The sequence below is a fragment of the Topomyia yanbarensis genome, chromosome 2 (assembly GCF_030247195.1).
Source record: "Topomyia yanbarensis strain Yona2022 chromosome 2, ASM3024719v1, whole genome shotgun sequence".
Lineage (NCBI taxonomy): Eukaryota > Metazoa > Arthropoda > Insecta > Diptera > Culicidae > Topomyia > Topomyia yanbarensis.
The window spans coordinates 80,724,984-80,740,318 of NC_080671.1; the positions used below are offsets into that span (position 1 = coordinate 80,724,984).

General features: G+C 39.2%; 1 protein-coding gene across 5 annotated transcripts in view; it reads right to left on the minus strand.

Annotated features, from left to right (window-relative positions):
• Positions 1 to 327: 327 nt before the first annotated feature.
• LOC131678619 (tyrosine-protein kinase hopscotch) overlaps positions 328 to 15,335 on the minus strand; it is a 67,741-nt gene continuing 52,733 nt past the window's right edge. For all 5 annotated transcript variants that reach the window (XM_058958839.1, XM_058958838.1, XM_058958842.1 and 2 more), the window contains one exon: positions 328 to 1,646. In XM_058958839.1, coding sequence (XP_058814822.1) covers positions 1,490 to 1,646 — 157 coding nt within the window. In that variant the 3' untranslated portion in view covers positions 328 to 1,489. The remainder of the gene's footprint in view (positions 1,647 to 15,335) is intronic.

Consider the following 15,335-nt stretch of genomic DNA (forward strand, 5'->3'; position numbering starts at 1 on the left):
ACTGAACGTTTTATCACTATATAAAATGTCTTGTTCATTGCTGTTGTTATCTTCACGTGTTGTACAACTTATTATTTTTCGGAGATGGCGCGCAGATTCGAGTCTTCAAAAATTATGCCGACACAAAAGATTGATTGTCAAACAGAAATCTACCAAATCTTGGATTTTTTGTGCAGCGAGCGAGTTGTAGTTACACTTGACCCTTTAGGCGCAGTTGGTTCGCCCCTCCTTCGATTAGTTCAGAAACAAAAACGAATACAGCTGCTACCAGAACACAGAAGACCTGGAAATGTTCGAATAGATTTAGAAGTTATAAACTTATAAGAATTAAAAGATTGGAACATTGATATACACTTAGTTCTTCTATTTCTTTCTTTCCTCGAAACATTAGTATAATTTGTAAACTCGAAATATATTTTCTTATCTAAGGATTGATCGTGTTTGTCATAAAATTTCGCAATGCTTCAGGTCAATGTATTTCCTTCTCCTGGAACTCATAAAATCTATCTAAACCAACTCAGATTTTTCAACTCTCGTAAACGTGGATTGGTAGCGATAGTAAGCACATAATAAACAAGTACAACAATTTAAAATAATTCATAACAGGATCCGAATTGCTTTCCTAAGCTCAAATGTACAAATGCAAGCGTTAGTAGCTGTTCTGATTACATGATGTCTTGATCGTCAACCTATCAGACAGATGGACTCTGGTACCGTTTCTACTCTTTTCTACTTGATTGACTATTTCATGCGAAACGATAAACTAAATTTTTTTACACACCCACAGGAAGCTCCGCAATTGTTTTGAGACTAAGAACTAATAACGCAGCAGAACAAAACAAAATAGAAAACGAATCTAAAATAAGCTCATTTTAATCATTAAATCTAGTTCAGGAGGGTGGGAAACGAAGAAAAAAAACCTCATCTAGGTGTGGCACTTTGAGAATATATTTCCGATTTATGTCGACACGGTTTGATCTTTGCTATGCTTTCCGATTTGGGTAAATGGCTAATAATTAACATGAATTACTTGCTAAAAAGTCAGGATTCAGAGGCGACGCTCCTCTTAACGTAGATAATGTAACAACTATACGTAAGACACATATGCACAGACGGGCACTGTTTTCCTTTTCAGTTGTGGAAAGATTTGAGCTACACTTATTTACATGTACAAATAGACCAGTTAAAACTGAATAAAATCGAGAAAATAGTTTGCAATCAGTTCCTAAAAGTGCATTTCGTGTAAACATGCATTTGCAATAAGTTCTAAGTGGAACTGCAGCAGCGGTGCGTAAAACTAGTAAAAAATGTGTAGTACGTACTCCAAAAAGAAATGCAATCTTTTTTCATCTTGTTTGTTTAAAATTTAACTATTCATCCTAGCCTATAATCAGAGTGCAGTGGTGCTTGGCAAAACTACGCTATATACGAAACCGTTTAAATTGTATCATCACGAAGATTATTATGCGGTATTGTAACCGTATAACTTCTAATTAAGCGGTTGAATGGATTCGCCATATTGGTTGATCAGTTCTTCGATTTTTTCCAGCAACTGCATGAACGTAGGCCTCTGTTGGGTGTCTAGATTGAAGCTGGGTACCATCAGCCGATCGTACACGTCCCGATCTTGACCGCGTAACTCCAATCTGAAAGATGTAGAAAATAAAACAAATAATGAGTGGGCTGAGGGCAAGGAAAGCTGTTACAAGCAGAAGTAAACTAGCATCCAAAGGAGTACTACAAGTGTTGTAGTTGGAAGATCTTCTAGCTACAAAAACCCACAACCTTCTGCCTGACATACTAACAGCCAGGTATCGTGCAGTTCTCAAAATAAAATGTCAGAGAAGAGACGAAAAACCCTGAAAAACTAATTCGGTAGTGTGCACCATATTTCCCTGTCGAGGTATGACCACACGTTTTCTATTCAAATCGGATACAACATTGCATGCAAGCTTTCATGAATGCAACCACATTTCGTCGTTGATGTGCTATCTTATGACAAGCGCCATTCAACCCGTTTCGAGTAAGACGATTTTAATGTTCGGGATTGAATATCTTGAAATGTATAGATGTTAGAAGCTTTTCGGAAAAGACAATCGATGCTTCTCGGTTGACTATATTGAGTTTCTACTAATCATACCGGCTTGAGCTTTCGTTCGAACCGGTCACAAATCTTGATAGCTCCTGGTTTACCCAGAGTTTTTGTCTTTCTCAAGACTACTTATATTTTCGCTCGATCAATCTTTTTCAAGACTACCTATATTTTTTCGACAATTAGTCTTTCTCAAGACTACCTACTTTTTCTACTCAATCAGTCTTTTTCAAGACTAAAACATTTTTCAAGAACAATTCAGCCTAAAGAAATATTTAATTCTTCCAACATGCCTGGGTCCTCCCAGAAAGGCCGTGTGCCAAAAATTAAAGCTAAACGGAAAAGGGTATCTTCTCCACCCGAAAATTCAATTGACTGCAGCAACTCATTCGATGTTTTATCCGAATGTGAATCCGAAATGAGAAGAAAACGCAATCACCTCCACCTATAACAGTGATGATCTCCGACTTCAAAACCTTTCGAACTGAGCTTTCGACGTTCCTTCCGGACATAAAAGTCTGTTTTCAGATTGGCCGAAGAGGAGAATGTCGAGTTACAGCGGAGGAATTGATTGGCCACAAACGACTACTCCAGTATCTTACGGAGAAGTTATATAAATTTTATTCATATGATTTCAAGACAGATAGACCATTCAAGGCTGTCTTGAAAGGGCTACCTCAAGGTCAAAGTTTGGATAAAATATCCAACGAATTGAAAAATGTACTTGGCTTTACTCCTTCACAAGTTATTCTTACGAAGAGAAAGGCTAGCGGCGATAACACGCCAGTACGCTCTGGAATTATCCAGGAACTTAATTTAATTCATTTTAACCGTAATGAGGTTGATTTGTTTACTGTGTGTGATGGTGATGTGATCCGTTGCGTTGAAATTAAACCCTCATTTATTCGTGATAAATAGTAATTTTCGCCGCGAAACTTTACCAGCGGATGTGTGAAAAAGTGTTCTCTCTGGTGAAATAGTTTGCCTGAAGAATCGACGGTTATCTACGCAATCTGAAGTGAAAAACACATTTGCATTATCTGTTGGTCCGGTAAAACAATAGCCAACCAGTGATTAGTTGTTTGGTTTGCTTCGTTAGCCCGTCTCGGGGCGGAGCAGAGAAGAGTGTGAAGCACCGATAGCGATATCATGACCACTGTTCTATGCAGTGCGTGTGCGAATAAAATTTCATCAGTGAATGATCGTGTTTACTGTTTCGGCGGCTGCGATCATATCCTGCATGAAAAATGTGCCGATCTGAATACCGCCAGTGCAAGTGCCCTGAAAAGCAATAATGCATTACGATATGTTTGCTTTGACTGTCGTAAAAAACAGTCTTGCTTGAATGATGTGCTGAAAAAGTGTGGGGAACTGCAGAACGCGGTTTCTGAATTGCAGAAGGCACAACATGAGCTGACACACAAGTTAGTGAATGAGTGTGTGGGCAAAATCGAGAACAACATCAAGCAACAACTTTCGGACTTTCTCCAGCTTATGAAGCAATCGCTCGTGAATTTGAATACCAGTGAAAATACAAATACCTTGTCATACGCAAATGTCGTTCAAGCTTGTGTGAGCGACCCAGCATCAAACAGAAAAAGGAAAAGTCCCATGATATCTGCTGGCGATTGTCCGGTGCATAAACAGTCCAATCCTAATGGCAGCGATATTTTGGAAATAGGCCAACTGCGGTCGGGTAAACGTCGATGTCTAACTGTTCCCCCTAGAAGTGATAAAGTTTCCAACGAGAACACCCCCAAGAGTGTACCCGTCCAGAACATTGCAGAAACACTCTCAGTGAAGTCTAATGCAATAGTAAAGCGAGAGCGAACAGTAGTCATTAGACCTACTGAGCACCAAGACGCGACTGTAACAAAGAAAGACATCCAAAGCAAGCTCGACCCTGTTATGTTGGGTGTTAAAGAAACCTTTTTCCGATCCAACGGTGAAGCAACGGTTAGATGCGATTCCCAAGAATCAGCGCTTAAACTGCTTAGTTCAGTAAAAGCAAATCTGTCTGGAAAGTACGATGCTGACGTTAAAAAAGCTCTGAAACCCAGAGTAAAAATTGCTGGTTTCACTTACGATATCACTGCGGAGAATTTCGTGGAAAAATTGGTAAAGCAAAACAATCTTTCGGAGTCTGCTAACCTAACGGTGATACGAGTTGTGCGAAACGAAAAACACACAGACAATCCTATGTCTGCTGTTCTTGAAACCGATGCCAAAACCTTCGAAGAACTGATAAAGCTGCAACGTGTCAACTTAGGTTGGATGCGCTGCAAAATTACTGAATGTGTCAACGTGTTTCGCTGCTTTCGGTGTTCTGAGTACGGCCATAAAGCTGAAGCATGCACGAAGCCCCTATGCTGTCCAATTTGTGTCGAAGGACACAATTCTGAAGAATGTGTTTCAAACTTCCGAAAATGCATAAACTGCCACAATGCCAATACTGCGAGAGCTGATGCTGACCAAATACAAGTAGATCATGCCTCCTGGAGCTCTGAGTGTCCACTGTACCAAACTCGTCTTCGGCAGTCACGTCGAATCATTGACTACAACACCTAGCAACTAACACAACACCGTGAAACCGGTTTCGTTGTTCGTGAAATAATTCCTCCGGTCAAACGACAAAACAACCACAGCAACCATGTTTCTTCTGTGGCAGCGACGCCATCGGAGAATGAATCTTGGTTAGAACAACGAAGCAGCAACGATGGCGACCTCATCTGTCCAGATCCACAATTGCATCTTACCGACGGGTGCAATCAGCCCGATTCCTTCAACTACGTTCACCTGCTCTCCACGGAACTTGTGTGTTATGGCAGCGACATTTCCCGGTCAGGTAAAGCTAAGGAGGGTATATGTCCTCCCGAAGCTACTCAAGATACTGCGCACCTTAAATTAGATCCACAATTGCAGCTTGTCGACGGATGCAATCAGGCCGATTCCATCAACGACGTTCATCTGTTTTCTAAGGAACTTGTATGCTATGGCAGCGACCTTTCCCGGCCAGACCCACAATTGCAGCTTGCCGATAGGCACAATCAGCTAGAACCCATCACCGACGCCCATCTGCTTGCCACGGAACTTGGCAGCGACCCTTCCCGGTCAGATCAATTGCAGCTTACCACTGGACGTGATCAGCTTAACTCCGACGCCTGTATGTTGACAACAAAATCTGAAAGCAGAGACTACGATATGTTCCGGTCAGATAACAGCAGTCTAAAACAATTAGAGCAATTTGAAGTTCCTGCTTTTGTTTACACAGGTAAATGCAATGAATGTATATGTTCTTCCGAAGTAGGACATACAGATGCTGCTCCCGCTGAAAATCCACCCCTATTACAGCCAGACGCCACCATCATCGCTGCTCGTGTTTCTACCGCTCAACCATCAGGACACTATCTGGAGGAACAACTTAGTATCTACTACCAGAACGTGAGAGGACTACGCACAAAAATTGACGAGTTGTTCGTCGCTGTTTCAGAGGCCGAATATGATGTCATTGTTCTAACCGAAACGTGGCTGAATGATCAAATCCATTCGATCCAGTTATTCGGCCCAAGGTACACGGTTTACCGTAAAGATCGCGATCCAGACAGTACAGGGAAAAAACGTGGAGGTGGTGTGCTTATTGCAGTGTCCAACCGGCTCTCGTCCAAACATAAAACGGATAGTAACGATCTCGAACAACTATGGGTAGATATTCGCGGGCGCGATACTAATATTTGTGTAGGCGTAGTATACATTCCCCCTGATTCCGCAAGTGATATAGATATTATTCAGAAGCACATAGACTCAGCACTTGACATCGCAACTTCCATTCAACCCAACATGGCTCATCTACTGTTTGGTGACTATAATCAGCCAGGACTTCTTTGGAAGAGTACACCCTCCGGTTATGCCTTTCCAGATCCTTCTGAATCTATCTTTTCGAGAGCGAGTATTGCCTTATTGGACGGAATGTCTATATTGAACATGCTGCAAATGTGTACCATAAATAACAGACGAAATCGAACCCTGGATCTCCTGTTCGTAAATGAAGAAGCTTCTATTAACTGCGCCGTTTCAGAAGCTCTTGAGCCATTAGTTGCCTGTGACGCATATCATCCTCCTCTTCTAGTAACGCAGATTTGTCCCCAGTTGGTTATTTTTGACGAAATTCTGGATGTCAGGGACTCAACTTTTCGAAGACTGATTTCTCTAGGCTTCAAAGTTCGCTACAGGCAATTGATTGGGAGACTTTGTTAAATTCCGCGATCGATGTAGATGTTGCCGTAGAAAAACTTTCACTGGTCCTGAAACAGCTATTCAGAATAACAGTTCCCGCACCACGTCCCCGACCAAAACCGGCATGGTCCAATCGTCAGCTACGTAAGCTGAAAAGATTGCGAGCAGCTGCGCTTCGGCATTACACCAGCCGACGAAACCCCATTACAAAACGAGAGTTTATTCAAGCTAGCAACAGTTACAAGACATATAATCGGTTCCTCTATTCAAGACACGTGGCACAAACCCAATCAAACCTGAAACAAAATCCAAAGCAGTTTTGGTCTTTCGTTAACGGAAAACGCAAAGAAAATGGGCTTCCTTCCAGTATGTTCCTTGCAAGTGAAACATCAAGCACTCCAAGCGGCATCTGTGACCTATTCGCTCAACATTTCTCGAGTGTGTTTAAAAAGGACTCGGCTAACTCCACTCAGGTGGAATATGGCCTTCAGAATGTCCCTCATGATGTAATTAATGTAGGTAATATCCAATTTACTGACGAAGACATTTTAACTGCCATGAGAAAGCTAAAGTCTTCAACATCAGCAGGACCAGATGGTATTCCTTCCATTATACTGAAAAGATGCGCAAGCGCATTGTGTACGCCTTTAAGGCTAATTTTCAATCAATCACTATTGCAATCGGCGTTTCCCGTGTGTTGGAAAAAATCAGTTATGTTTCCCGTTTTTAAAAAAGGTGATAAGCAAAATATTGCGAACTATCGTGGCATAACCTCACTCTGCGCTGGATCAAAGTTATTTGAGATTTTAGTAGGAAACGTGCTGTTTCGTGAGACCAAAGCATACATATCGAAGGATCAACATGGCTTTTTTTCAGGCAGATCGACAACTACTAATCTAGCCCAATTCACTTCGCTCTGTATTAAAAATATTGAAGTTGGATCTCAGGTTGATACTGTATACACGGATCTCAAGGCTGCATTCGATCGTGTAGATCACTCTCTTCTACTGGCAAAGATAAAGCGGCTGGGCGCTTCGTCAAATTTCACAGGGTGGCTTAAATCATATCTCGTAAATCGTTCTCTATCTGTAAAATTAGGAAATAGCGAGTCATACAGCTTCATTAACTTGTCGGGAGTGCCTCAAGGGAGCAATCTAGGACCGTTGCTTTTTTCGTTGTTCTTCAATGACGTTTGCTATGTTATACCTCCAGGGTGTAAACTTATATACGCTGATGATCTCAAACTATTTCTCATTGTGCGGTCAATAGAAGATTGCGTGGCACTGCAGCGACACTTAGATGCTTTTTGTAACTGGTGTAGTCGCAACTTGCTGGCTCTCAATACTCTCAATACTCTGGAGCTACACCATCTCAGGGGAATCGCTAGAGAGAATGACAGTTATCAGAGACCTCGGAGTACTCCTGGACTCACAACTGACATTCAGAAATCATTACTCTCATGTTATAGCACAGGCAAATAGAAACCTCGGCTTCATTATAAGAATCGCCAAAGAATTCACCGATCCATATTGTTTACGGGCACTCTATTTCTCACTAGTTCGATCTGTCCTGGAAGCTTCAGCACCCATTTGGTGTCCTTATACGAACATTTGGATCAACCGAATAGAAGCAGTGCAGGCAAGATTCCTCCGTTTTGCTCTTAGAACTCTCCCATGGCGTAACCCAGCAGAGCTACCACCGTACATCGATCGCTGTCGTCTGCTCGATATGGAAACCCTAGCGAAAAGGCGGAACATTTAGAGCAGTATTTGTTGGGAAGATATTAACTGGTCAAATAGATGCTCCAGATATTCTCTCACAAATAAATATCTATGTGCCCCCTAGAAATCTCAGATCGCATAACTTCTTAAGACTGGAATTTCAGCGCACAGAGTATGGTCAGAACGAACCCATTAGGGCGATGTGTAATGTTTTTAATAGTGTTTATGACCATTTTGACTTTTCTGTATCTTGTGATGTTTTCAAAAATAGACTAAGAAGGTTGACTTAGATTTTAAGATTCCATTTTTGTAATATTTGTAATTTTTGTTCTTGCAATACTGTGTACTATGTGATTAAGTTTAATTGTAGTGTAAAATCGTTGTAATCAACTGTGAAAAATTTGAAAAGATGATGGGTTTTTACGCCCATTTGAGGATTGCTTCTGAAGCATATCCTGAAATGGGCTTTTCCCATTCTAGAAACATTTCATGTAGACCAACACAGGTCAGATGAAAAATAAGAATAAATAAATAAATAATTTGAAAGTATTTGAAAAAGCACGTTTTATGTTCTACGTGCGAGTAAAGTGGGAACATTATAGACGACAATGGGGCAGAATTCAAAATCTGACCCAGTATCGTAGATGCCAAGGCTTTGGGCACGGCACAAAAATTGTCATTTGGATTCCAAATGTATGATCTGTGGTGATAAATCGCACACGAAAGATACTTGTCCAGTGAAAAAAAAACCACAAAAAGTTTCAAATGCGCTAATTGTAGCGAACATCATAAATCGAATTTCTGGGGTTGTCCAGTCCGAGAAAAAATTATAAATTCTCGTTCTAGACAACAAAAACAACAAATAAAAAATGTACCTACTTCTTCAGGTACACTTCAAAGAAACACGCCCAAACGTGTTAATCCGATTCAAAATAGATTAACAACTTCTTCTACCTCCGTCACACCATTTTACAATGGTGTGTCATCTTATGCTTCAGTGGCAGGTAACAAGGCCAAAATAACGGCTACCACTACCACGCCTACAAACTCGTTTACACCCAACGCTTCCTTTAGTCCAATGGATCTAGGTAGCGTAACGGAAGAAAAATTAAAATACTTGCAAGACTCTATGTTACCTATGAAATTCTACCTCCATGTGTGAAGCTTTTCAAGCGGGGTGGGAATTTGCTAACAAAATTGTAATTAAATTAAAGTTTAACAATGACTTTAATCATTTAAATTTATTAAATTGGAATGCTCGTTCATTAAAAAACGTGCGAAGATGAATTTTCCAACTTCTTGAGGATACATAATGTGCATATAGCCGTTGTGACCGAAACTTTTTTAAAACCAAATATTAACTTGAAGAGTAACTCTAACTTTGTTATTCATCGATTTGATCGAATAGTTGGATTCGGCGGAGGAATCGCAATAGCGGTTAATTGCAGGATCAATCATTCCGTTACGCCGTCTCTTGACATCAAGGTCATCGAGAGTTTGGGTATCGAAGTTGAAACTGATCTTGGTATCATTTTTATTGCTGCAGCCTATTTGCCTTTTCAGGGCACTGGCGAGCAAATGAATTTTTTGAAAGGAGACTTACAAAAACTTACAAGAAATCGGTCGAAATTCTTCATAATCGGTGATTTTAATGCCAAACACCAAGCCTGGAATAATAAAATAAAATAAGCAATTCCAACGGTAAACTACTTTTTAATGATTGCTCTGCTGGTTATTATTCAATTTTGTTCCCGAATGGTCCTACGTGCTATTCGTCTGTAAGGAATCCATCAACAATTGATTTGGTTTTGACAGATCAAAGTCACCTTTGTAGCGAATTGATTACACATGCTGACTTTGATTCTGATCATCTTCCAGTAACTTTTTCACTTACTCAAAAAGCTGTTTCCAATCCCATTAGCTCATTGTTCAATTATCACAAAGCGAATAGGGAAAGGTACAAAACTTATATTGAAAATAATTTTAATCATAACCTTGATTTACAAAATAAAGCGGATATTGATGCGGCATTACAAAATTTAAGTAATTCTATAGTTGGTGTTAGAAATTTATCAGTACCAACAACACAGAAAAAATTTAATACTCCTATTATTGACGACGATCTTCAACTTCTGATTCGCTTGAAGAATGTTCGAAGACGTCAATATCAACGTTCCCGTGATCCTGCTATAAAATGTATCTATCAGGATCTACAAAAAGAAATTAAGCATAGATTCACACTCTTAAGAAATGAAAATTTCGCGAAAGAGGTTGAACAAATCAAGCCAAATTCTAAACCTTTCTGGAAACTTTCTAAGGTTCCTAAGAATCCTCAGAAACCAATTCCAGCTTTGAAGGAAGGTGACCACATACTTCTTATAAACGAATAAAAAGCTCAAAAACTTGCAGTTTGAAAGCGTCCATAATTTTAATCTCAACATTGTGAGTCCTTTTGAAATCGAGTATCACAAGAATATGAAAACGTTTCAAATCAAGTATTGTCTCTAGACGATATTGTTGAAACAAACTAGGATGAGATCAAATCCGTCATAAAAAATATGAAAGCTGCAGGTTATGATGGAATTTTCAACATTCTTCTTAAAAACCTTCCCGAAATCACCATGAGATACTTGGTCAAAATATTCAACAAATGTTTTGAATTAGCATACTTCCCTGGAAGATGGAAAAATGCCAAGATTATTCCTATTTTGAAGCCAGATAAAAACCCAGCAGAAGCATCTAGCTATCGACCAATTAGTTTACTCTCTTCTATTAGTAAATTATTTGAAAAAATCATCCTTACTAGAATGATGTCACATATCAATGAGAATTCTATTTTTCTTCCTGAGCAGTTTGGATTTCGTATTGGACATTCAACTACTCATCAACTTGTGAGAGTAACTAACATGATAAAGGCAAATATCTCAGAGGGCTATTCCACTGGAGTTGCTCTTCTAGACATCGAAAAAGCTTTCGACAGTGTTTGGCACAAAGGTTTACTTGCCAAAATGTGGGATTTCAATTTTCCAATTTACATAATAAAGATAATTAAAAATTATCTTACTAACCGTACCCTGCAGGTTTCTTATCAGAATTGTAAATCTAATAAGCTACCAGTTAGAGCAGGCGTCTCTAAAGGATCAAGCGTCGCACCAATCCTATACAATATTTTTACCTCTGATCTTCCAAATCTACCTACAGGCAGTAAAAAGTCACTTTTCTATGATGATACTAGCATCAGCCACTGGTAGGAGTCTTCGTATTACCTGCAGTCGACTGCAACGAAGCAACTGCCGCCTTTCAATGTGTAAAGGAAAATTGGTGAAGTCGTAATAATCGAAAGAGAAAGTAAACAAAGAGATTTAAGTCCTGTTGAAATGTATGGTAATAGGGTATAATACGCCCCACTGGGAGAAAAAGCCTCACTTCTACTCCTAGGACCCCAGAATTATTTGAAACATGAAAATGACTGATAACAGTACAATTTCATGAAATTAACGTACCAAATTAGTTTGACATTTTTAAAATTCCGCAAAACAACGTAAAAGTTCAAAAGAGCCATTTCGATGTAAGTTCTCACTATTTTTCTATCAGCATTTCAACCAATAAGAAGAGGCGAATGACCGTAAGGTTAAAGCAGTTTTAAATAATCAATATATCGGTTGAAATATGGCAGATTGCGTGAAATGCGTGGAATCGGCATTTTTTAGTTTGGTTGGCAGTTGTGAACGATTGTATACTATTGCCCCGAAAATCATTCCCCAGAAAGCCATTCCCCAGAATTCCACTCCCCAGAATATCATCCCCCAGAATATAATATTCCCCAGAAAGTCATTTCCCAGACTGTACCATTCTCCAGAATTCCATACCCCAGAATGCAGCATTTCCCAGAAAGTCATTCCCTAGAAAAATTATTTATTTCCTTCCGATCTTCTATCAAACGACATTCTTCGCTTTCGATAGGTCACATTTTAAATGATTTGTATTGTGTTGAAACCGAAAATTAGGACACTATTTATTCCGAATTAAAATAAAGAATTTGCTGATTTTCCCCAAAAACCATTCCTCAGAAACTAAAATTCCGAAGTGTTTCCCCAGAATGAACTATTCTCCAGAAATCCACATCCAGAATGAACCAATGCTTAGAAGTTACACCGATATAACCATTTTCCAGACGATATTTTTGAAGTGGGAAAAAATCTTGATGAAAATCATAAATCTTTCAGAATGTTGGCCATATTGCTCCCTCGAAGAGTGCACTGCTACCAGCATTAGACAAAAGCAATATTTTTACATACCTTTTAATAATATAAATATACATATAGGACAAATCGCAATATTCAGTACAGGTGTGTTTTTGAGAGCCATTTGGTAACAACTATAGAAAGCGGTAGTCGCCTTCCTAGGATCCCAAAGAATGTAAGTAAGCTTATGTGGCGAAACCAAAACTTTGTACTTTACCTAAGTCAATGAACTGATACAGTGTTAAGCTGCTGGGGATAAGCCGTCGAAAGCGGCGGCTCCTCGCAAACAAGGCAGTTATCCATTTGCATATCCGATTTACTCGAACATAGGAATTGTTTCCTTCTTTCAAACATGTTCTTTATATCTTTATGCCAAATAAATCTTGCACGCAAACTTTTGATCTTTTTGTCTACCCGGTTTATTCAAACATAGGTGTTGGTTCTTTCTTTCCAGCTTTCCCTGAATCTATATAAAAATCGAAATGAATGCACATTTTGAGAAACGGTTTGGAGTGTTTTTAGAGTATTTATCCTTCTTTTGCATTGGAATGTTTCGTACGTAAAACTACGATCCACCCGATTACTCGATTTACTCAAACATGTGGCACTAAATCCACTCGAAAGTAAATGGTACTTTTACCATATAATGTCTCATGTCAAACGATATTATGCCAAATGGCTTTGTGTCAAGCAGCTAGGACAATGTTTAAAGTGTTATGTTGCACTGTTAGTGCTGATTATTTTTCTTTTGAATACATTTTCTGAAAGAGCTTCCCTTCTCTTCCTTTGAGTTTCATTTTTTGGAATATTTCTTTTGATACACCTTTGAAGTTACGCAATGTTTATTTAGAGTTTTTCGAGATAGTGACTACGACCGAAGTTTCTTATTTGATGCGTTTCATTGGTCGTATTCATATGACGGCTATATCAAGGAGACGTTTTTCTGGTTGACAGTCCCGGTTACAAGGAAAATTCCGCCAGATAATTCATACGCTACATAATTTAGAACTCCGCGACATTCCCAGTAGGAGCGGTTGGTGTTCCGCTTGAAACCATTGGCCACCCTTTTTGTCATCGTTTCGGCTTCTCCCCAATCCAGACGTTTTGCCTATAACCAACATTTCTGAAACACTCAGACCCAAGAACAGTTTTTTACTAGTCTATCCTCCGTATGCTTGCGCATATATCAGTGGCGCTATAATCGCAAATGCGATAACAGTACCAATTAAAAATTTATTCAATTCAATATGACCGCTAACGTTGGTGAGGAATTGATGTCGAGTATTATGTCTGTTACTCTATGGTATAAGTACCAGTTGGCATAAGCTATAGAAAAACTTTCGAATGTATTAGTGTTGAGTAAACCGAGCTAATCGTAAATTTGCATTTCCAATGCAAAAGAAAGATAAATGCTCTAAAAACACACCCATTTGGTGGGATGTGCATTCATTTCGCTTTTGATATAGATTTAAGGAAAGCTCGAAAGAAGGAATCAACACCTATGTTTGAATAAACCGGGCAGACGAAAATATCACTAGTTTGCGCGCAAGAGTTAATTGGCATTTCAAAGAACTGCTCATGTTTGAAAGAAGGAATCAATTCCTATGTTCGAGTAAACTGGTTTTACAAGTGGATAACAGGTTTGCTTGTGAGAGGCTCCGCAGCTTTACACCGCATCAGTTCCTTGACTTAGGTAATGCGCAAACCTTTGGCATCATCACAAAAAATGAACAAAACATTAGCTTTTCTGGGGAATGACTTTCTGGGGAATGGGGTATTCTGGATAGTGGCTTTCTAGGGAATGGTACAGTCTGGGAAATGTTTTTCTGGGGTATGGTACATTCTGGGATATGGAATTCTGAGGAATGGCTTTCTGGGAAATGGCTTTCGGGGGAATGGTATACAACCGCTGTGAACCATCACAAAAAGTAGGAGAAATGGAATATTGTTGTGATTTATATTTATTAGGCCTATAGACGATAAATTTTGGGAAATTTAAAAAATATAGATGAGGTGGAAAAGAGATCTGATTCGCAATGAATAAGTGACAATTAATTCACGCCAAACCACCTGAATTCGCGGTTGCGGAACGGAGCGATCAAAATTCAGGTAGAATCCTGTTCGTCGGATAAAATTGCTAATGAGAAAGTGACGTCATGGGGTGTTCTAGATAATATAGCAAATAATTAGACTAGTTGCTACGGAGATAATGGTGCTCAATGTTGAAATATAGCTATTTTTGCTTATGACATAATTTACAAATCATACCCCAGTACAGGAATATTACTCCGGAAAATCCGGATAATTGAGAACCAGATTCATTGATCCGGTTCAATTTTGCTAAATCTAAAAGTGGACGTGTTCCTGAATCCAAAACATCTGAAAGTGTTCAAATCGGTTAAAGAAAGCCATAGTTATGAGCATTTCAATTTGTGGGTACCCAGGTACCCTCGTCGACCTGTTAAAGGTGTTTTTTTTTGTTGTTGGACACATGACGGTTAATGTTATTTTTATGTGATCATATTTTGAAATGCTGTTGGGGATCATCCATAAATGACATAGCATTTTTTGAGTGATTTTTAACACCCCCCTTCCCCATCCTAGCATATCGTCACAAACCCCTAAATGCTCCTTGGTAATTATGTAGCTTGACGGTAACCCCCCCCCCCCTTGACCCCGTAAAAAAATAAAAAAAATACACGCCGCGTAAATGAAAACCGCGTAAAATTCAAAATACGCGTAAATTTCAAATCCGCGTAAATGAAGACCGTGTAAATTTTAGATTCCGCGTTAATGGGAACCTTGTTAATGGATACTGCATAAATTAAAAAATCCGCGTAAATGAAAACCGCGTCAATTTCAAAAACCGCGTAAATTTCAAAATCCGCGTTCTAGATCATTGATTGGCAATCAGTGATCTAGAAGTGCGTATCGAAGTAATTTGGTGGCCATTTCAAAAGTTTTTAGCCTGTAAAGTATTACGATTGTAACGGTTTATATGGGAAATCCCAGTGTAACCTTACTAAACAACCTGTAACTCCGTGA